The 24,767-nt window shown below is 38.8% G+C and overlaps 1 protein-coding gene across 1 annotated transcript; it reads right to left on the reverse strand.

Annotated features, from left to right (window-relative positions):
• Positions 1 to 8: 8 nt before the first annotated feature.
• Positions 9 to 23,636, reverse strand: asip1 (agouti signaling protein 1). Its single transcript, XM_078249547.1, has 4 exons — positions 23,247 to 23,636; positions 4,572 to 4,743; positions 3,950 to 3,999; positions 9 to 3,392 (listed from the first exon to the last, which is right to left on the reverse strand). The coding sequence occupies exons 2-4, from the start codon at positions 4,735 to 4,737 to the stop codon at positions 3,228 to 3,230; spliced, it is 381 nt and encodes a 126-aa protein (XP_078105673.1). The 5' UTR covers positions 4,738 to 4,743; positions 23,247 to 23,636; the 3' UTR covers positions 9 to 3,227.
• Positions 23,637 to 24,767: the final 1,131 nt, after the last annotated feature.

Raw genomic sequence — 24,767 nt, forward strand, 5'->3', positions numbered from 1 at the left:
ATCGAGAGTAGAAAAAACTGTTTTTTATTTTTTTATTTATTTAACCTTTATTTAACCAGGTAGGCCGTTGAGAACAGGTTCTCATTTGCAACGACGACCTGGCCAAGAAAAGAGTGCAAGACAACATATAGTTTCACATACAATACAATACAGGAATACAGAATACAATATGCTGCATAAAGTGCAGATTAGGTAGGCATTACAAAGCCGGTGCAAAGGGAGGTGTAAGTAAGTCGGAGGATATACGAAAGTCATAAGGTAATAATAACACAATATACATGAATAGACAGTCTATATCACTGCTGAGATGTAGTGAAGAGTCAATATACAGTTAGTGCAGGTTCTGGTCTAGTTAGTGATGTAGGTCAGTGATAACACAATAAGTATGAAAAGACAGTCTATATAAAATGCTGAATGTAGTGAAGAGTCAATATACAGTTAGTGCAAATAGTGGTCTAGGTGGTAATCAGGAATAACACAATATGCATGAATAGACAGACTGTATAAATGTTGAAAGAGTCAATGTAAATATGAATTGACATACTATCTAAAATACTGAAATGTGGTAAAGAGTCGATATACAGTTAGTGCAGAATTGTGGTCTAGATAGTGATGTAGATCAGTAGAGTGTACTAAAATGGTGTGATACAAAGGTTGGAAGGAAAGGAAAAACAGTTGAGCATGTCAGGGCAGATGAAAGGTGCAAAAGAGCGAGAACAGAATATGATAGCAATGAATGTGCATCTGTGCAAATATGCAATTTGCCGTGACAAGGATAACGTTGTAAGGATGGGCAAAACAGTGGGTGAAATATGGGTGAAAGAATAGCAGTTAGCACGTGCAGTTATCCAACAGGAACTCAGACAGATGTGATTTGAAGGCAGTCAGTGGGATAAGGGCTTTGGGTTTCAGGGTTTTTTTGTAGTTCGTTCGTTTGAAGCAGACGGTCTGAAATCTGAGGTTTTTGCTCACAGGGATTACTTTTACATATGTTTACATCATTATTTGAAGCCCTGGTCCCACATTTTAACATTATACGTCTGCTTGTTGTCCCCAGAGACGGAACTAAGGGTAACCCTAACCCTAACCCTAGCCTTTTACGGATAGAAAAGGGATTTCTTAATTTCTTATACTGCACCATAACTTTTATTTTCGTATTCTGTTTTTCATTTTGCGACTAAATTTTGATCATCATTATTCCAGATAGCATTGTGTGGGTTTAATAAGAAACAACCTTTTACAAATATAAATGGTATTTACGGTTGAAATAAGATCACTATTAACAAAAAGTGTGAATTACAACCAAAAGGGTTTTTGCGAAGGTTTTTCCAAGAAAGAAACTAAGACTTATAGTGACGACTATATTTTAAAATAAAAGTACTTTTTCCACGCCACAATAGGTGGATTGTTCATTTAACATAAGTCCTCTGGAAGGCCTGAGTTGGAATCAGTTAACTTGTTCTTATACTTCACTGTAAATGTTTTGCACTGTTTTAATTTATTAATCGTTTTTAACTTTTCTTTCATGTTTTATGTGAAGCACTTTGAATTGCTCTGTTGCTGAAATGTGCTATACAAATAAAGCTGCCTTGCCTTGCCTTTTCAAGGAAAAGCATAATCGCTCCTCTTTAAGGCTTATTATGCTCCCTTTACGTATGAAAATAGATACGTCCATTTCAAACGATGTGACCGTGACTGCCCATATAGTTCCATGCATCCTTTACATTGGCATGGTTGTTAAGCAATGCATCCACTGCATCTCGCACAGATATTTTCCTTCACTACAGTCCAACTCCCATTAAATTCCTGTCTACTCTCCTCACAGCTGTGCTGTAGGAACTGTTTTCCCTCTGCCCTAAAACTTGCCTAGCCTCTCCTTAAAAAAGTTCCGCCTTTATAAAAATGTCTTTGTTGTGCCCTATGGTCGTGTCTTGCTTAAATGATTGGCTACAATGCCTCTACGATTTCCAGTGGTACTGCTCTATTTTGTCTGTATTCATAAGCTTTCAGAAACACGCACAAATAAGGACGAAACATACGCAGAGTATGGACAGAAGACTTTGTATACGTACGTATCTAACGTAAATGAGCCTTTAGACATTGTGCAGCTGGTTAAGGTTGCTTACTTGGTGGTTATCGAAGGAGGAGAGACTTTTTATAAATGTATTCCTACGCTTCCAGGCCAGATTTTCCTGCCAATCCAACAGACACTCACACATAAGCAATCATTAAAGGACCACAGTTTTCACTAACATTTCCTTATTCTTCATTATTGATCGCCAAAGGGAATGTGACAATGCATGTGTTTATCATAATGTAGCAATTACTTACAGGAAATCACAGCCTGAAGGTCCCAGGAAATATTTTTGTTATCTGCCCGACAGTCGGGCAGTGATTTCAAACTAAAGGAGTTGTGACTCCTGGGCTGAATTTGTTTTACTTAGTAACATAACACAGATGATGAGATGTTAAAGCACTGATTAAAGAAGAAAATAAATGATGGAACAGTTAAAAGTAAGGTAAAAACTTCAGACAAAAGTCAGATCTTTTCTTTCAGCCAAGATAGAATTACCTGTGTGTCCAAAGCCTGATATATCTTGAAAATAGTCCCAAACTAATACATGATTTCCTCCTACATATTTTGAGCTATTTTCCTGAAGATGTATAACTCCGTTAGGAACCAATGAGCTTAGACTGGAGTCCCACGGAGAAAGTCATAAAGTATTGCAAGACGGACTAACATATGGTTGGTTTCGGTCTTTTCCTGGGATTTTTTTGACACCTTATCCATTAAATATGTGAATTCACATGACTTTGTTCTAGACATTAAATTAAAAAAAAGTTATATAAAACATAGTACATGGACTTTATTCTTAAAAGGCTTCATAAAATATTTGATACTGCGCATTCATTTATTTCTGTGTAAAAATAAAAACAATATATAAAATTGTTTGAGCAAACATATCCAATTTATGCATGCAAAAAGCTAAAATAAAAACTTTTATTTCTGAGTGTCTTACCAGTCCTATAAGTAGTACACCCTGTAAGATTTTAGAAAAGTCGGGCAGTCCTCTGTGATAAAGTGCTTTCATGCAGAGAATTTTAGGAAAACTTACAAACCAAGGACTAGAAGTGATTCACCTCTCAAGGTGTTCACTTAAAGTGGTTTGCTTAAGCATGAAGTTTTGTTCCCTCAGCTTGGAGCTGGGCCGGGCTGCAGCTGGTCTTTAGCAGCGAGGGTTGCCCATTCGACAGAAACAAACAGTTCTGAAGAGCCGACACTGGCAGAAAGCACAGAAATCACAGCACACATTGCTTGGAGATTTACAGCTTCCCCTCAAGGGAATGCAGTCAGCAGGAGGAGGAGGGCGCTTCTTCACACTGAATTTGTTCTGAGAGAGAGAGAGAGAGAGAGAGGCAATATGTGATCATACTGTTGGAACAGCAAGCAAAACTAAGATGACGCAGATAAGATAAAGACCTTAAAAGAATAACTGCAGTGTGTGACAATGGAGAACATATGAGAACAGAAACAGATGGAAATGTGTTTTGAGTGCTGCGACGGCCAAGATTCTGAGAGAGAATAGGAGATATGTTTTGAGCATGGGAGTACATTCTTCACTTTGGCAATAGTGTGTATGACAAAATAATGTCAGCTCAAAAATGTCCACTTACTGTATTAGCATTTTCTAAGCATCCAATTGTAGAATAATGAATGTTTTATTGTCTTTCTATATTTCTTATGATTGTACTTTCTGTGTTGTTATGTTTTTGTCTTTGTAATCTGACTCGATGTCATTGTAAATGAGGGTTGCCCCTTAGTGATCTCTCGAGGATAAATAACGGTTGAATGAATGAATGTATGATCGGCCCAAAGCTAGTAAGTGGATCTTTTGAGTTAAGATCATAACACACTTTCAAAAACGTCTTCTTTTTCTTCTGGTAATACCTTTTTTTGTTTCTTTGTTTTCTTGTTCTTCATCGCTGATTTCGGCAACTCTGAAACAGAATACAACAAACTAAATAAAGATGCGTCTAGAACTTTCACAGCAAGACAAAAATGTATCATCAGCATACAGGATGATAAATGGCACTACATTGATTGTGATAGTTCACTTATAAAATAGGGGAGGGACTCTTTGACATCATCCTAGCCTACCAGTCCCAGAGTGCAAAAAGGGCAGAGCAGCCAATCTCACAAAGACACTTGTTACAGGATTGACTGTGTATCAATTCATTTGTGGTGGGAGTTAGCCCACCACAGTGTATATTTCCACAGTTTAGTTTCTCTAGTCAGCTCACTTGATATCTTTGCATTTTGTGTACATTATTGACCAATGGACAAAGTTCTCGTTTCATACCAGTAGTCTTGGCCTTTCAAAAAGGCTACCACTATGAAATTCCACGACTAATAGCTAGTCAGGCTTGCATCCTCGTGTATTTGTGTCCTGTCAGAAAATGTCAGTATCGCCAGTATAGTTTAATGAACATTACATAAATGATAAAAAAAGACATTTAAACAATACCATTCAATCTGGACTATGACTGTGAGTTTAAAGTTGCAAACTTACCTACAATAACAACAGGAGGTGGGCCTATCTCAAGGCTTTCAGACAGAGTGTGATATTCCACGACCCTATTGGTGGAGAGTCTGTCGTCGGGGAGCATGTGGGCAGAGGCGAGGAAGTACTCTGTCGCAGATAGGACAAAGCAGCCCAGCAGCAGGAAGGCATTCATCTTGCTCTGGAACAAAAGTAACAACAATGGATACTTAGAAATAATGTTTTGGCAAGTAAGAAGCTTGATTTTCCCAGCAGGAATTCAAAAACATAAACTTAAAGTATATTACCTTTTTTTAAATCAGCGAGTGAGTTCCAATCATCTTCTTAGGCTACTTTTACATTGTTACGTATATATAAACTCTGAATATATGAAAGGAAAGTCTGAATATATTGAATGAAACTGAATATATGCAATAAAAAAATGTGAATATATGGAATGAAACTTATTAAATGAACTCTGACGTCATCAAGGTTCTGGCGCCATCCTGTGTTTTCGATGAGATTAATCTGTACGGATGTTGCTGCAACAAGTGTGACACTATGAGCGAGTCAGCACAAAATCTGGTATCAGTAATTTTAAGTAATGAGCTGTTGGTCAGTTGGTCTGGTTTTTGGTCCGGACTGAAATATCTAAACAACTACTACATTTTGTCTTGGTAGAAAATATTGTTTGTCTGTATCATCAGCAGTTTCATGTTATTAGTTTAGGGTAAGGTCTAACTTTTAGCATTACATCAACCATTTGTTTGCTTAGGATTTGATTAGTCGTTTAACAGCTGACTTCTGTATTTAGTTGTTCCAATGTGTGTTGCCATCCGCAAAATCCACTTGATAAATAAAAGCTGTTTTTAACAAACTGCTTTTTTTGCAAATCAGACACAATGCTGTTTATTCTTGCTGTTTATTTCTGTTTTTTTGGATAGGGACAGATACAAAAAAACATAGATTATTACACAAAGAACAATCCAATGCCTGTATCACAGTGTTTATAGCCATGGCTAATTCGCAACACCTGTCCCTAGAAGGGCTTTTAACAGTGAGTACAATAAAGATAACAATGTGGTCATGCTTGCTACAACGTATATTCAATAAAGATAACAATGTGGTCGTGCTTGCTACAACGTATATTCCTTTTCCGTGGCTGTTACAGGCAATATTCCCACTGACTGACTGTAATCAATGTTGCTGCCTGCAGGCTAATCCTCTCAGCTCTGGCTGGCAGCAGCAGGTCTTAGTGGTGATCTCCTCAGACATCTAACCTTAAAGCAGGGAATCTCTGTCTGTGCACAGTATGTTGAACTGAAAACTGAGGAACTAGACAAACATTCACTTTTTATGATATTTCAATGCAATATAAAGATGCAATCTGCAACACGAACATAATTTTGCACTGGGGATTTGGACATGTTGCTGGTTAAAAGCCACAAACGTCTGAGTTACCTCATCGGCTGCTAAAAATGTCATGCCTTCTTAACTGCTAAAATCTGTGAAATGCTCTAATCTCCAAGTCTCCCTGAACAACCCACTGTGTTATATAACCACACATGTACAGTATAACTCAAATATTATTTCTGCAGTGGGGTTATATTACACAGTATAATCCAGTTATCCCTTTAATGCCAAATCATACAGAGCTAAGATTCAGAAATGTTTTCAGTTCTGCATAAAGCAACTCTGCTGTCTTTCTCACAGTGATCAAATGCAAATTATTAGTATAACATGTCGAATGAAGCTAACCACAGGGCTTAGCATTTTTCTCCCAGTTCAGCACTAGGGATGCTTAGATTTTTCTTTCTGACCAATCGCTAGGACAGCTTGCTATTCCTCATTGATATAGTGCCATATGTCACATAGCGGTCCGCTGTGAGCAACGTCCAGCTGAGAGCCAGGAACTTAGCATAAAGAAGAGCTTAAGGTGCTTTCACACCTGCCTCGTATAGTTCGGTTGAATCGCACTAGAGTTTGTTTGCCCCTTGGTGTGGTTCATTTGGGCAGGTGAGAACGCGGCAATTGGACCAAGCAAGCGTACCGAGACCTCCTTGATGAGGTGTTCTCGGCAAGCTTTCAATCCAACTCTGGAGCGGTTCGTTTGTGGTGAAAACGTGATCCGACCTCAAACCGCACCAACTATATATACACATGCTAATGTGTTGCATTTCCGTGGTCAAACCAGCCGCCGCTAAAGTGAGAGACAGACGCCGGCAGAGCAGAGCGAAGTCTCAGTGACCAGAGCAGACGTAGTAACGTCTCTCGCGAAACAATGGCTGATTATTTAAATGAAATGAGCTGGTTTGAACATGGAGTTGCAAGAAATATGCACTAGTCCACACAGGACCTTCAGCCTGTATTTACTTTCTTGCTCCCGCCCCCAGACACATGCGACCAATAAGCCGAGTGAACGTTCCTGCATGATACGTAATGATGCATTTTGGTACGCCTGGGTTTTTCTACGTGTGAAACCAAACCAAGGGGAAATTGGTCCAAGTTTACAAACTCATCAGCTGATTGGGACCAAAGCAAACAAACAGTGAAAACTGTGGCGTAAAACTACTTTGTTAATGGTATGGAGACCGTTAAAAGAAACATTTACTGTTGGTATGGGATGATCTGGAGGATCTGGTTTATTCTTTTCCTCACAGCCGGGTGTTGGCGAAACTGTATTTAATTTAGCTTGGTTCCTTGCCCTGTAGACAAAATAAAATAAACACCTCCTGTAAAGGGATTTAAAACCTGAAGAAGTTGCACTCAGTCCCTTGTTAGATGTGAGACAGGGTTGCTCATTCAGTGGAAGAAGATTGTAATAAATGATTGCTCCATTGTCATGTAACATCTGGTCTTTTAAGGTGGTAACACACCAACCAGACGGCTGACCGTCGGCAGAAAAGACAGTCGGACTGATCAGTCGGGTCCCTGAGGTCCAACAAAATGCCTCAAAACACAGTAAGGTGACGCTGACTTGAGCGTACGCTCTGCGTGAATAGTAATACGTCTCCATAGCAGCAGGCGGCACTTCTCTGTGTTGTTTCCATTAACAGTTTATGATAGTTTCCCAGAAAATGAAATCCGGCAGCTGATTGGACGAACGCGTCACGTGGGTCTTTTTTCTCTGGAAATTCACAGCCAGACTGTCATGGCGGCTCGTTCAGAATACGATCTCATATTTTACTAAAAAAGTTCACCGTAACGTGTTTCTGAAAACATTTGAAGAGAGAAAAAGGCCGTGCAGTTGCTGAATCTGTCTTCATTTCAGATCAGAACAAAGGTCAGTTTAAAAGATTTTCATCAGATTTTGAGAGGCACATCCTGCTCACCGTCCTGTCTCTAACTGAGCATGTCAGGTCGGCCCAAATGAAGACGACAGCTCCTCCAACGGACGACGGCACGAACACACCGAACCGACTTGAGTCACGACCTCACCAGACTGTCCGATGGCCGATATGATAGATAGATAGATAGATGGTGTGTCAGCTCTCTTAAACACCACACTACACTGAACTTGTTTTATTCATTGTAACATAACTTTATTTATACAGTATATCTTGTAGACAGGGTGAGATTTGTGAAAAAAGCTGTTTTGTTGATCATGCACAACAAAACAAAACATGCAAGAATGAAATCCCCCCCTTTCGATACATATATAGAGCCACTCGGCCAGCCGTGCCAAAACACTGATTTATGAACTCCAATATGCAATGGAAAATAATGTCAAAATGAAATAGCACAACGTGGTGTCAACATAAAACACAGCGCTTTCAAGCCGGAGAGTGGAGTTCACTTTGCTGTGAAAACAAAATACTTTTACCCAGGAAATGCTCCTTCGTTCCCTCAGGAGTGTTTTAACCACAACCTTTTTCCTAAAGTTAACGGTGCTCTAAGCGATGTCAGGCGTTTTTTAGGCTACAACATTTTTTGTCACATACAGCAAACATCTCCGCTAGCCTGTCCCCTGAACACACTGTAAAAAAATGCAGTCTCTGTAGACAGCCCAGGCTCCACAAACACCAACAAAAACAAACTGCGTCAACCTGCACCACCAAACATAACAAACAGTCTTCCAGCCAATAACCGACAAGAACGATTTGGGGGTTGGGGGGGGTTAGTGCGCAGAAGGACGGGGGAGGGGACGGGATGAGGAGGAGGAGGGGCGATGTAGCTTCGTTTTGTTTGACAATACTTTGAATGTCAACAAGAAGTGACGTCACCCAGCATCACTTAGAGCACGTTTAATGAGTCGTTTTGGTGCCTAAACACATCGCCAGATGATCTTTTTCTGGCTAAACTCCACGACCACGGCCCCTGACAGCACCATCGTCTGGCAGTGCCTGTAGCCGGCTCACAGTCACCTGCTGGCGGCTAAACACCTGCCGCTGGTAGCCGGCGTCCCAGAGCTCTGTAGAGGCTAAATACAACCAGATACTGCTGCTCTGATTTTATCGTTCTATGGCACTATGTCTTCACGTTACAGCACTTTACTTAGTTTAAAATACTTCTATTTTATGTATATAATATATGGTCTATTGGTGAAGTAGCATTGGTCACTTTGAGGGGGGGGATACAGTTTGTCCCCACCGGGGATAAAAATAGACTCCCAAAAACAACATATCTATTTTACTGCCGCACAGTGGTAGTTTAACCATGTGATGTGATCATGTGACCGTTCTATTTAACATAATGTGCGCAGTTTTTAACCCGTAGTAAACGTTGTGAAACAGAACTTAAGTTTAACAAAAATACTTAGGGTTAGTAAAAGATCAGGGATTGGCTTAAAGTGATTCATAAAACGACTACAATAAGGACGTAGTGTGAGGTGATCTTTTTATTTAAAGGCCGTAGGGATTGGGACGATCCAGGACTTAGCCAAAAAATTTGAACATCAACAACTTCTCAGTCCCTCCCCCCCCTTTCTGCTAAAGCCCAAATGGTCTCCTAAGCCCCTCCCCCCACAAGGAAGAATGAATGCGTGTGCATGAGCAGTGATTAAAATGCAGTTAGACACCCCCCCTGGCCCTGATTGGAGCATCTGAACAGTTAGACACTCCCCTGGTCCTGATTGGAGCATATAAACAGTTAGACACTCCCCCTGGTCCTGATTGGAGCATATGAACAGTTAGACACCCCCCCTGGTCCTGATTGGAGCATATGAACAGTTAGACACCCCCCTGGTCCTGATTGGTGCATCTGAACAGTTAGACACCCCCCTGGCCCTGATTGGTGCATCTGAACAGTTAGACACCCCCCTGGTCCTGATTGGAGCATCTGAACAGTTAGACACCCCCCTGGCCCTGATTGGTGCATCTGAACAGTTAGACACCCCCCTGGTCCTGATTGGTCCATCTGAACAGTTAGACACCCCCCTGGCCCTGATTGGTCCATCTGAACAGTTAGACACCCCCCTGGTCTTGATTGGTCCATCTGAACAGGGCTCCAGGCTGTAGGTGGAGCCAGAGGAGCTTATTTTAATGACCTGCTTCCTGTAGTTCTACTGGAACATAGGGTCAGTTTCAGCAGATATGACAGAAAGGGAGTTTAAGAAGTCTCACCTACTGCACCTCTAAATGAAACATAAGATTCAGTCCCCCCCCCTCCCCTCCCAACAACAAAGCAAAGCTCAAACTGCAGCTGCAAAATTATTAGATTTCTCAAAAGAGACAATGATGAAAACCAGACAAACAAAAACTCCACAGTCCACAATTTGCAACTAACCAATCAGATATATTTAATGAGAGACAGTTTATGGGGGGTATATAATAACCCATTTTAAATGTTTGCCATTTCACAGTGATGGTTAATGATAGGAATGCACTAATCCGTAATTAGCATCACCGTCAGTCAGAAGATTTTCCAAAAACCTGGCACTGAAAAAGGACACAAATTGCATCTCGTGATAAAACAAGACTCGTTAAATTCCTTTAGATATGTTTGGAAAATATAGATCAAGAGTGTCATACATCATTACAAATCTGGCAAAAAAACAAAATAAATGGCAAAAACTGAGACATATTGTGGACCATGTGTTTATACAATTAAGGGATGCAACATGTTGATCCATTTTTCATCCATAACAGCTTTTGGAAATGTTAACATACATGAATCTAGGCTGATTACAGGCACTGTTCTTTGTGAAACAGAAAACAAACTATTTGATACTCCAAAAAAAAAGGATGTCAAACACATTGTATATGTTAAATAGCAATTTAACAGCGTCTGTTTCGACTTTAAAGTGTCAACAAAGGATCAGAGTGGCGTTTTTTTCATGAAGTTTTGGAAACCACACTGTAGTGCATTGATACATTTCAAAGCTGGATGATTTAAAGAGGTGAAACAATGACAGAAAACTCAGTGGGAAAGTTAACAAGCAACAAAAACATGTGCAGATGTGGGGGCAAAATATGAAATGTACAGTCAAGTTGCTTTCCTACCCAGATATGAGATGCAGACTGTAAACAGTGCAGGGCCAAGAAAATATCAAATGATCACGGCATTTTCTCAGTACAAACATTTCATAATCCCACGTGATTTGCAAGTTTAAATTGAGATTTCAACTGCACTTAAACAACATTTTTCAGTATGAAGTAGATCCTAACTCTGTTCCTCAAGAAAATCTTGTCTAGGCTCGATTTTATCAGCGTCTAACAGGCCCGTATCCAGGATTTAGCAAGGTCCACATTTCTTTTTTATTTCCCTGATCTAAATCTAAAATATTGCACATTTTGAGATGTTTGGAGAACAACTATTGTGTAACAGTAGCTTAAAATGCGAGACTACTTGACACTTTACCCAAAAACCACCACGTTGTCCAAAGATCGTGTAGTTACGACAAGATAATCCACTTCCCCGCTCTCTCAGTCACCCAGTGCCAACAAGCAAAGATGGTGATGATGATCGGACAGAGCAACAAGTCGTGTCTTGGCGTTGTACAAGTAAGGGATAATCACCTCAAGGCAGGGCAATAAACAGTTTTATGCGCGGCTTGTGGACGGCTTACCGCCCGAGACGAAAAGAAAGCATCTGATCACTAACGTTCGTTTCACAACGTAGTTGCTACATTGTAACTCGCTTGTGAAACTATGTATCGACTGACCCTCCGATAGATTTCCGAGACATTTTAGAACCTTTTTTAAACAAGGTTTATTTTTACAATGGACCTCATGTTTGAAATTCAGTCAGCGGGCAACCTGCTGGGTTAATGCCCTCCTCCCAGCCAATCAGAATCAAGCATTCTTAAATGAAGTAGAATAAGTTATCTTAGGCAACTAAATCACCTGGTTTTTTTTTTGGAGGGGGGGGGGGAATTAATACTGAGGTCCAGACCTCAGTGTCCTTATGGCGTCTAATGTTTCTCCTCAATCTGGATTTAGATGTGATATTAACTAGTACTACAGGCAAGAGGTCAAATATGTATTTTTGATTTGCGGGTAAACCGTCCCTTTAAGGTATCATTGAGGTGAATAATTGTCATATGCACATTTAAGGAGGTTAGGCTACTTTCCTACTCTGGAAATCCAGAGTTCTGGTGAGAGCACAATTGTAATTAGTTCAGCGAGTCCCTCTGGCATTCAGTAATGATGCTCATTAACTATGCCCTGGTAGCCAAGCTGCACCAATCACATCGCTGTATCTGATATAGGGGGGCCAGAGGCGAGCTACACAGATCTACCAGTTAGCTCCTCTGCTAGCTAAGAGATTAATCACCAGTTAGCTCCTCTGCTAGCTAAGAGATTAATCTACCAGTTAGCTCATCTGGTAGCTAAGAGATTAATCTACCAGTTAGCTCCTCTGGTAGCTAAGAGATTAATCTCCCAGTTAGCTCATCTGGTAGCTAAGAGATTAATCTACCAGTTAGCTCCTCTGGTAGCTAAGAGTTTAATCTCCCAGTTAGCTCCTCTGCTAGCTAAGAGATTAATCACCAGTTAGCTCCTCTGGTAGCTAAGAGATTAATCTCCCAGTTAGCTCCTCTGGTAGCTAAGAGTTTAATCTCCCAGTTAGCTCCTCTGGTAGCTAAGAGTTTAATCTCCCAGTTAGCTCCTCTGGTAGCTAAGAGTTTAATCTCCCAGTTAGCTTCTCTGGTAGCTAAGAGTTTAATCTACCAGTTAGCTCCTCTGCTAGCTAAGCGTACAGGGCTGTGGTTACGTCACCCTGTGTATTGTTGTGATTGGTCGTAGTGTTATCCAATTGTGTGCAGTGAGATTTTCAAATGCATGCTTGGTGCCGCCCCTCGAATTGGGCCAGTTTCATTACTCAATGCCAGACCCTTAATCTTTTGGATTTGGGTCTGGATTTCCAGGCTACTACTTCCCCAACAAAAGATGCAAAAGAGGAGGGAAGAGTAAATGATGCCTATAGGCTACATGTGTGCTGACTCAGATATAATTACAAAAGTTGATCCAAAGGAGAATAAATAGATGAAAGTAATACAGAATGCCTGAGAGCCGTACTGCAATATATTTCATTATGTTTTATATTTTTAATTGTCCCCTATGTTTCCCTTTACATATAGATATGTTCAGCATAAATTGATTCAGGTAGCAATAGGTGCATAAGAATTCACCAGAATGCAGGAAATTAAGTTTGTAACGTTCAAAACTGTTGGGGACCCCCGAGCCCCCCAGACACAAAACCCTGGCCTTTGGGTTGCCAGGCCAGTTATGATTAGGCCAAATGTTGGTGCCATCTAACTGACATCTACAAACTGGAAGCTAAAATGAACATACACTGGTTATTAACAAGCTGGACAAGCCAATTGCTGTTTTGCATTCAGTTAACTTAAATGGGTCCAGGCTAAGACCAGAACCAGAACCTGCAAGTCCTAGAAACGCTCCTGGGTGACAATTATATTTTCTATTTACAGAAGCTGCTGGCTCTAGTTTTACACACAGTCCTGTGTTGTGTCCTTTGCTTTTTATGTATTGTTCTAGTCATAACAACAGAAATAAGGGTCTTTAAAAAGATAAATAAGCCTTTCTCCTACAAATACAAACACAAGCAATGTTAACATGACTTTTTAAAACAAACAACTTAGAAAGCAGAACTGTATTGGGACACAAAACAAGTAAACAGTTTTTATAATGATTAACTTTACTGTTATTCTTTTTTTTTTTATTTAAGAAAATGATAAATATTAATTGCATGTAATCTACATTCAATTTCAAACTGTTAAAATGCATTTTAATTTGTCTTGTCCAGAACAAAAACGTTGTATCACGTTACGTCATTTTGGTATGAAATACTGGCTTCAAAATATAATGTGTGGCCTAACAAGACTGTAAAGAAATTTTGCATTTGTGCCTTTTACAAAAACAATATAACCAAGACTTATTTTGGGATGGGAGGGGGGGCACATGTCCCTTATTTTGTCCCGCCACACTTTCACAGTTTCACTTTGACTTTCTTTAAATCTCTCTCAGCAGTGACTCCTCTGATAGTCCAGATGATAAAATGCAAACGAGAGAAGATTTCACACGTTCATCTGAGTTGCCTACATTGACTACTTTTTTGGCCCTCCGGTTCAAGAGGAAGACTACAGTACGTCTAACTCCTCTTTATGCGTAAATAACACATTATTTACGTTGTAGACACAGGCCGAGAGCATGACGAGCATATCTTTCAACAAATATTTGGCCAAAAATCTATACTTTGAGTATCAAACACTCAGTCACCCCCTGTGGTCTCAAAAGAAGTTTGAAAAAAGTTTTGTACTTTACTCCTTAACTGCAGACGGCAGATGCCAACTAATATATTTTTATAACTACTACTATCAAGTGTTTATAACTACTAATATCAAGTGTTTATAACTACTAATATCAAGTGTTTATAACAACTAATATCAAGTGTTTATAACTACTAATATCAAGTGTTTATAACAACTAATATCAAATGTTTATAACTAATAATATCAAGTGTTTATAACAACTAATATCAAGTGTTTATAACTACTAATATCAAATGTTTATAACAATTAATATCAAGTGTTTATAACAACTAATATCAAGTGTTTATAACAACTAAATCAAGTGTTTATAACAACTAATATCAAGTGTTTATAACTAATAATATCAAGTGTTTATAACAACTAATATCAAGTGTTTATAACTAACTAATATCAAGTGTTTATAACAACTAATATCAAGTGTTTATAACAACTAATATATTTTTATAACAACTACTATCAAGTGTTTATAACAACTAATGTCAAATGTTCATAACAACTTATATCAAGTGTTTATAACAACTTATATCAAGTGTTTATAACTACTAATATCAAATGTTTATAACAATTAATATCAAGTGTTTATAACAACTAATATCAAGTGTTTATAACAACTAAATCAAGTGTTTATAACAACTAATATCAAGTGTTTATAACTACTAATATCAAGTGTTTATAACAACTAATATCAAGTGTTTATAACAACTAATATCAAGTGTTTATAACAACTTATATCAAGTGTTTATAACAACTTATATCAAGTGTTTATAACAACTAATATATTTTTATAACAACTACTATCAAGTGTTTAGAACTACTAATATCAAATGTACTACTACCACTACAAGTGTTTATAACTACTAATATCAACTGTTTACGACTACTAATATCAAGTGTTTATAAAAACTAATATCAAGTGTTTATAACAACTAATATCAAGTGTTTATAACAACTAATATATTTTTATAACAACTACTATCAAGGGTTTATAACAACTAATGTCAAGTGTTTATAACAACTTATATCAAGTGTTTATAACAACTAATATATTTTTATAACAACTACTAATATCAAATGTACTAATACTACTACAAGTGTTTATAACTACTAATATCAAGTGTTTATAACTACTAATATCAAGTGTTTATAACAACTACTATCAAGGGTTTATAACAACTTATATCAAGTGTTTATAACAACTAATATCAAGTGTTTATAACAACTAATATCAAGTGTTTATAACTACTACTATCAAGTGTTTATAACTACTAATATCAAGTGGTTACAACAACTAATATCAAGTGTTTATAACTACTAATATCAAGTGTTTATAACAACTAATATCAAGTGTTTATAACTACTACTCTCAAGTGTTTATAACTACTACTCTCAAGTGTTTATAACTACTAATATCAAATGTTTATAACAACTAATATCAAATGTTTATAACAACTAATATCAAGTGTTTATAAGTACTACTATCAAGTGTTTATAACTACTACTATCAAATGTTTATAACTACTAATATCAAGTGTTTATAACTACTAATATCAAATGTTTATAAGTACTACTATCAAGTGTTTATAACTATACTAACTATCAAGTGTTTATAACTACTACTATCAAATGTTTATAACTACTAATATCAAGTGTTTATAACAACTAATATCAAGTGTTTATAAGTACTACTATCAAGTGTTTATAACTACTACTATCAAGTGGTTACAACAACTAATATCAAGTGTTTATAACTACTACTATCAAGTGTTTATAACTACTAATATCAAGTGTTTATAACTACTAATATCAAATGTTTATAACTACTAATATCAAGTGTTTATAACAACTAATATCAAGTGTTTATAACTACTACTCTCAAGTGTTTATAACTACTAATATCAAATGTTTATAACAACTAATATCAAGTGTTTATAAGTACTACTCTCAAGTGTTTATAAGTACTACTATCAAGTGTTTATAACTACTACTATCAAGTGTTTATAACTACTAATATCAAGTGTTTACAACTACTAATATCAAGTGTTTATAACTACTAATATCAAATGTTTATAACTACTAATATCAAGTGTTTATAACAACTAATATCAAGTGTTTATAAGTACTACTATCAAGTGTTTATAACTACTACTATCAAGTGTTTATAACTACTAATATCAAGTGTTTATAACTACTAATATCAAGTGTTTATAACTACTAATATCAAATGTTTATAACTACTACTATCAAGTGTTTACAACTACTAATATCAAGTGTTTACGACTACTAATATCAAGTGTTTATAACATTTTAATTTAGTCATTTTTTTCTTAAAGATTATTTTTTGGGCTTTTCCTTCTTTAATTTGACAGGACAGCTCGGTGAGAAAGGGGGGAAGAGGAGGGGAAGACATGCATGAAATCATCACAGGTCAGATTCAAACCCTGGACCTCTGCGTTGAGTCATAAACCTCTCAGTATATGTGCGCCTGCTCTACCCACTGATCCAACCCGGCCACACACAAATAACATGTATTTCTGACATAAAATGAAAAACATTTTTTACAATGTAATCAAAAGATATTGGGGCTGTTTGATTCTTTAAGGTGCATTTAGTTTGCTCAATGGTGTTTTAAGCCCCCAATGTCTCCTTCCAGGCAGCACTGCGACCGTTGACTTCAAGGCACCTAACCCTAACCCTAGCCATAACCATTGCCTATGGTTATGGCTAGGGTTAAGGTTAGGGTTAGGTGCCATGAAGTCAACGGTCACAGCGCTGCCAGGAAGGAGACGTTGGGAGCTTAAAACACCATCAAGCATAATACTCATGCGTGGCAAAACCTTCCTTTTTTGTTTAGACAGACCAGAAAAGAACAGACCCAGGAATCTGAGAAGTTTTCTCCGTCAGTTATCTGGTCAGCAAGGCAACTTTAAAGTAAAGACCGGAAACCTCTGGCAGGTTTGTGGGGAGTCTTCAGCAGGATAAATCAGCCCGACAGTAGTTTTTACGTCTGTGTCATGTCTGTCATCTTACATCTGGGGCTGCTCCTCACTGCTCGCCTTTCATCTGTTAGTGGTTCCACAGGTAGACATAAATGATCCTAAACTGCAAAGTGTGAAAAATAAGTATATTAAACATTTCCTGATATTGCCTTGTAATTTAAACACTTTTTTATGCCAAGGACCCCTTAGCTCAGGGGTGTCAAACATACGGCTCGTGGGCCAGAACCGGCCCGCCAAAGGGTCCAATCAGGCCCACTGAATGACTTTGCAAAGTGTGAAAATTGCAGAGAAGTAATTAATTCCTATTACGAATTTAAGAGAATATTCAAGTTTTTTTAAGTACATTTTGAGTTCTTTCTCTGAATATTACCCCTCTCTCTCGGGTCCGTATCATTATTATTTTTCCTACAATGGCCTTAGAACGCTGTCGTAGCAGAAGCAACTTGTGTTTGCCAACATCCAGCTGACAAAGAAACTCTGTGGCAGATCAAGTTTCTGAGTGGTTTAGTGGTCTGGCCCACTTGAGATCAAATAAGGGGTATGTGGCCCATGAACTAAAATGAGTTTGACAACTCTGCCTTAGCTGAAATAGTATGTGTATGTTCCCTGTGTACAGCAGTAGTAGTAGTATGTTCCCTGTGTACAGCAGCAGTTGTGTGTTCTCTGTGTACAGCAGTAATAGTAGTATGTTCCCTGTGTACATCAGTAGTAGTAGTATGTTCCCCGTGTACAGGCGTCATTATCATTTGTACGGAAGCCAAGACTGGCCGTGCTTGCAATTATTTTTCAAAAACTTGTTTTCACAAGAAAACACAAGATTGTTTCCCTCTTATTATTCATAATGTTTATCAGACATTAGGAGTGCCATGCCTTCATGCGCTGTAGTCAAACCAGCCGTCACTCGCATCTCCGTGGTCAAATCAGCCGGCGCTACAGCTGTACAGCATCCATATATACATTTATGTTAAATGCATTCAAACGGCCCAGATGGAGCTGAAGGCACTTTTACTTTGGAATATCTCTACATTTGTACAGTAAAACTTGATGCTTGATTTTGTGTCTATATGTAGTCAGAGATTTCAGAAATGATTCATTATTATCATATAGAACCCAAATATCAAAGACAAAAGACAACAACAAGCCATTTCCCTCGCAATTTAGTGGTAAACAAGCTTTGTTTTCTAGACATAACAAAATAATTAACTCGTGATCTTGAGATAATGGCATTAAAAAAACAAACATTGCAAGGACGGCCGTTCTCCGCTTCTGTACATTTGTCTAATGCATTTACTATTTAGCAGCGCTGAACAACAAATTGCATGAAACCAACGTGTTAGTCCGCATCTCAATACTTTTCAACTCGCTGTCTGTGGCACTCAGTCCCAAGCCCATTGGTTCCTACTGAAGACTGAAAACAGATTCATTTTTTTTAAAAAGACTTAATTTCCTAAAACAGCTGGTCACTGTTGTTTTGAACAAATATTACTCAAATAGTACGTTTTCAACTGGGGATTAATCCACATCTGATGAGCTAGAAAGTATTTGTGGCAGCAGGACGTTTGTCTAGGATTGAGTCAAAATAAACTACTGTGTGTGTGTGTGTGTGTGTGTGTGTGTGTGTGTGTGTGTGTGTTTGTTCATGATAATGAACAGACCGTCCTCCCCCAGAAAACGACCGTATAGGTCAAGTAGCTAATAACGACCCATATTTACGTTTGTTGTTAGGCGCAGACCTCTGGTGGCCGTAGTAATTAACGCCGAAAAAATGAGCAAGTACGGTGACAACGTATAAGAGAGCGAAACTCCATGTCAAGAGGTAGGCAAATTGGGATGGCGGATGGGTCAAACAAACAACTTTCACAGTGAAAACACAGCGGGCGCATAAGCGTCGTATAGCTATTTTTATTTTGGCGCCCATGTTATCCAATCTGTCAGTTCATACCAGACGCGGAGCAGGCGCGTCGGCCCGCACGCTGCAGCCATCGTTTCGGCGTCACCTCTATTTCTTGCACGAGACACGTGAATGTGTCAACGCAGGCAGGTATTCACATACAGGAAGGCCACAGTGCAGCCGGATCCTTTAAACATTTCAAAATAAAGCTTTGTCCATTATGTTTACAGGCTATGTCTTAAACGTGAGAGGCAGCAGTGGGCCAGAGTAACGCCTAGCCTGCCAAAACCCAGAATAAGATTTTGGTTTGACTCGGTATGGATGCTTTATATTTAGTGTGTATGGTGCCACTCTGTTGTGTTGTGATTGTTAAGTCCATTTATGTTTTGAATGGTAAATTAATGCTATTCCGATACACTTGCGCGCGTGTGTGTGTGCGTGTGTGTGTGTGTGCAAGTACTACATGCCTAAGTATGTCCCACATGAGCCATCCCAGTCAAAACAAAAGGCCACCACTGACACACACACACACACACACACACACACACACACACAGAAAAAGTCAGGGATCAGAGTCTTGTATCACTAACACAAATAAAATAAAGCCCAAATTATTACAAAACCCGCTGCATGAAAACAGATTTCACAGTAAGCAGGATACTACAGTGCATGAAAATGCATCTAATTTGTCAACGGACTGATACACTCAGACTGCCCAGACAGAAAACCGCTTAGCTGTTCAAAAGATCACGCTTCACCGTATGCTTAGTGCAGTACAAAACTACTAGAGCCACGGGTGCTCAACACCAGAGACAAAATAAAAACACAGAAAATCTCAAGCATTATGGCTCATGATCACAGCAAAGGATGCATAGTGTCCTTAGTGTACAGGACAGAATGACTTTTATGTACTTTCTACAGCAGAAAGAGTGAGCAGAAGTACGTGTTTCCCATCTGGACATAGTTGTTGAAAGTTCAGAGGAAGATCACATATATTCCTCTGATGTTCTGAATCATCTTTGCATTTGATATCAAAGCTTAAGTTGCCTTTTTTTTTGGTATCAGAATCAACTAATAACAGAAACTTTGAACAAATTTTGTTTGGTCAGCCGAGTGTGTTAATAGCAGATAAGCAAACGGAAGATGCTGCTTTCTATGGAAGTCAGTCACTTGATGCTTGATTAAAGTCCTCCCTTTCTTTTTTCTTCAGTCAACCATCAAGTTGCTGATTGAAATGACCTTGTTTACTGTTTACCCAGCATTTCTCATGATCACAACCATCAAGGACCAGAACTTCCCCGCAGGCACCAACAATACAATGAAATACAGGTTTCTTATTCTTCATTAAGCCCTATTAATACTGTTATTGTTCATTGTCATGTATTACAGTTTAACTATATATTTACAGTTACTGCTTTATAATGTGTTAAAGATAAATCTTTAATTATTCTAACATTGTTATTATTGTATAATTACAGACAAAGATTATACGAGTTACAACAACAAGAATGCACAGTCACATTATGTACTAGAATGGCAAGGCATACCCTATCTCACAATGTTAATGCAACGTGAATTAAATCATTCGGGGAGCTCATTTTTTTTGGGATTATTCCGACACCACATGAAAGTAGCACGAACTGGGTTCAGACAGATATTTAGAAATGATGGTCGGGCTCGGGTCGGGCTCGGTCACATCAGCGTGATAAGACATTTGTTGTGAAATGGTGCTGCAGCTCCTTTAAGAGAGCTCAGTGCATGTGTGTGTGTGTGTGTGTGTGTGTGTGTGTGTGTGTGTGTGTGTGTGTCTGTCTGTCTGTCTGTGTGTGTGTGTCTGTCTGTCTGTGTGTGTGTGTGTGTGTGTGTGTGTGTGTGTGTGTGTCTGCGGTGTGTGTGTGTGTGTGTGTGTGTGTGTGTGTGCGTGTGTATGTGTGTGTGTGTGGTGTCTGAAATAAACTCCAGACTGAAAGCCAAGTTCATTCATCTGCTCTCCAGAAAGATTTTAATCTCAACGTTATTCATTTTCTAACGTGGCCCTGGAGGTAACGACTCTCCGCTGGTGTTCTGACCGCGGTCAGGAAAGGTTAACACATTGAACATTTTAAATTTCAAACAGCTGATCATGTAGGTGCGTGTCTGTGTTAACGTGAGCTTGTTGGTCCGTGTGAGCTGATGACCTCATCTGTTGACATTTCTGAATGTCTTCCTACAGCTGCTGACTAAAAGATTTCCACACAAACAAACGTACATGTGTCATTAGTCTGAGAAAATATGAGATTTGAACGGGCTCGGGCCGGGCTCGGGCAGAAAAACGCGGTCCGATCAGCACTCTAGCACAAACGCCCCATCTCACAATGTTTTTGAAAGTGAAAAAGTATTTGTGTACCCGCCGCGTGATTGTGATCCAAGGGTTCTTCCTTGGCTCGAGCGTCGTCCTGCTGACAGACAGACCAGAGCTCTACGACATCGTAGCCTCGGGTGATGATGTTGATGCTCATTTTTCTCTGGACTTATTTTGAACCCTTGTGTTTTCTTCCTGTCGACCTGTAACTTTTAATATTTCTGGGTCTGGGTTTTATTTTGGTCGTAACTATAGCTTTGGTCTTACTTTGTTTTACATTTAAGTCGCCTTTCCTGATGTTTTTGTCACTTTTATTTCGACATTTGTCACTTTTCCCTACGTTTTTCAATGTCTAATCGATTTCTTTTGTATTTTATGTACAGTTTTGGTTAATTTTTCCACATTTTTGTCACTTTTTTCAATGTTCTTTTATCAATCTTTTTTTCAAATGCTATAAAATTGAATAAAACACCCAAATTCCATGAAAGTAGTGAACTGATCATTCATTTTAGGTTGCAGGGAACCATCCACGTTACTTTTTTTGACAAATCGGTTGCAAGAAACCCCAATTTCTGATATAGAAACTTATTGAAAACGGGTCAAATTTGACTCGAGCACAACAGGAGGGTTAAATAACATTTTCATAGTTCATTGTCACTTTTTTTAAATCTGATGAGCAAGATGTTTACTTTAACGCATTAAAATCCAAATAATATTATTTTATTCTGACTGATTTTCAAGAGCAGCTTCACATTATTTAGCAAAAGCTATTATTACAGAAATATTTTTATTGGATGAAGAGATAAGATAAGATAAGACCTTTGTTCATCCGGAATAAAACTGTTAAAGTAAAACACGTTTTTATTGACTTTTAAACAGAGTTTCTGCAGAGATCAATACAAATGACCTTAACATTTGATTACTGTTTTAAAATATTATGAATATATTTATTTAAAAGTACACTTTGAGTACAATATTAAAGACTAAGTACAACATCTAGAATAACAAGATGCTGCTAAAACTCTGCTGAGTCCTCTAGATTAAGTTTAAATGTAAGTAAAGTATTTAACACTCGTATGGCTTCATTTTAACAAGGCTGTTGACACATGAATCCTTCAGATCGTCCAGTCGATAGACGGAGCCCTGACAGCGTCGGTGCTTTGTTTCAAACTGAATCAGGAACAACACGTTCATATTTTCTGCACATGTTGTTGTAAATGTAAATAAATGAACTCACTTCAACATAGGATTTACTGCGGGAGTTTGTGTTAACTGTTCCGGATCGTCCTTGTTCCAGCCTTCTTCTCAGCGACTAAGCATGAAAACGCTCAAAGCCACAGCACGAAAACGATCCCCACTTTGGACACATTGAACAAAAATGCTAAATTTTGGCTTTTCAGTGTCTGATTTGTTCATTCGTCCTTGATTTTTTTATTCTAATCGTGTAATGTGCGTTGCAACCCATTGCACTTTCCAGGCCACAGCTGGGGAAATCCTTTCAAAGCAGCTGGCACACAGGGGAACATTTTATAAAGTTCACAGAGGACGATTTCCACTTAACAGACTGACATCCGAGATTAAGGCATGAGGACCGTAAAATAAGGGTGTTGTGAAATTTCCCAGACATGCTTGAGCCCTCAGACGTCTATATGATGCACTTTCCTCGCCATGCATTTCCATCACTCAAACGATTTCCTGGAACTGTTTGAACTTGACCACATAGATCAAAATGTCTTTTTCGCCTTACCTGTGGTTTCCGGGTCAGCTGTCTGTCAGTCTGTCACGCTCTCAGTTTCTCGCTTTCTCTCGTTTCTATAGTGAACTGTTCTCTTTTCGCCCACCTTTTGCTTTCTCGCCACACGTCTTTATTTCTCTGCCTCTTTTGTCCACAAGTCACCACTCTTCTTTCCTGTCCTCGCTCCCTTTTTCCCCACTTCACCTCTGATTTTGTGTTTTTTCTCTCCTTTTTTTCATACCTTGTTTCACTTCTTCTCTCTCGCGGTCTCTATTCCCCTTGCCTCTGGTTCTCTCTCTCTCTCTCTCTCTCTCTCTCTCTCTCTATCCAAACCTCTTTTTATCCCCCACTCCTCTGTTTCTTCTTTTTTTTCTTCCTCTGCTTAAGTAGCAGTACCTTGCCCTGCTGTTGATAATGAAGACATACTGGGAGGTTTGCACTGGAGGCGGGACCAGCACTGTAGTGGGTTGGGGAATGGGAAAGGTCAAATATGCAGAAGATGGACTGATAAATGTGAACCAGACCCTACTATGAAGTGTTGTTTCTGGTTGGTGTTACCACTGTAGCCCATATCAGAGGCCGACATCGGCCTTTAAGGAAACTCCTTCCTTTCACCTGTTAGATCCGTCTGTGATGTCCAGTTATTTTGTGACTGTTGTTCTCTATTCACGTTCCCTCAACCTGCCTTGGTTACTTACCAAGTGCCATTCTGGGCACAAAAAAATCTGCTGTGTCCCAATTCCACTCAACACAGTCTAGCTCTAAGCAGGTGTTGTATACATCTTCAGTGTTTTCACACCATTAAAGTGGCAACAATTTGGAAAGGTTACCTGAGCAAATCCACATGAATAGCATGGACAATAAAATAAAAAATACTAAATAAAATAAAATAAAAAATAAAAAATCCACATGAAAGTACTAAGGGATGTATAAGCATGAGAGGCCTGCAGTGACAGGACAGGGACTGACCCTGGGATTCAGTCTGCATGGTAAGGTGCTCTATGAGAGGGTGTTTCATGGTGGTAGTGCACATTTTTATTTATTTTTTATTTTTTTTCCTTTCTCTCTCCCCTCTGAGGCTACACTCACGCGGGTCCCGTGAAATATGACAGCTACAGTTTATCGGAAAATAGCGTTGGGCACACTGACTTTGATGAGTTTACTGTTTATCAGACCCCGGATGAGACAAGAAGCTAACGTTAGCGAACGCTGTGGTCCCTCTGCCTCTGACGCCCCGCTGGCCGCTGTAGGAGACAAAAAAGAAAAAAAGAGACGCTGTAGTCCTCCGACACGCTGTATTAACGTTACTGTTTAAAACTCTTTCCAGGTTAGTGGGGGTGCATACCGCTCAAAACCAACATTAAAAATGTAGTAATCTTTAAAGAGTTTAGTTTTGTTGTTAAACTGTGTGTAAAATGAGCGGTGACGTTAAATCATCTGTTTCAGGTAACAGCACCCTAGGGTACGGTCTATTTGCTGGATTGTTCCGAGGTAACCGTCGGTAGCTAACGTTAGCAGATAAGCCCGTTGACA

This window comes from Sander vitreus, chromosome 4, assembly GCF_031162955.1.
Source record: "Sander vitreus isolate 19-12246 chromosome 4, sanVit1, whole genome shotgun sequence".
NCBI classification, from domain to species: Eukaryota; Metazoa; Chordata; class Actinopteri; order Perciformes; family Percidae; genus Sander; species Sander vitreus.

What these genes read in the sequence shown, in the direction of transcription:
- asip1 (XM_078249547.1), bottom strand. Translation starts at nt 4,737, where the DNA reads ATGAATGCCTTCCTGCTGCTGGGCTGCTTTGTCCTATCTGCGACAGAG. An exon ending in ACCTCCTGTTGTTATTGTAG is followed by an intron (nt 4,000 to 4,571) that starts GTAAGTTTGCAA and finishes ATTCTGTTTCAG; the next exon opens with AGTTGCCGAAATCAGCGATG. An exon ending in AAACAAAGAAACAAAAAAAG is followed by an intron (nt 3,393 to 3,949) that starts GTATTACCAGAA and finishes TCTCTCTCTCAG; the next exon opens with AACAAATTCAGTGTGAAGAA.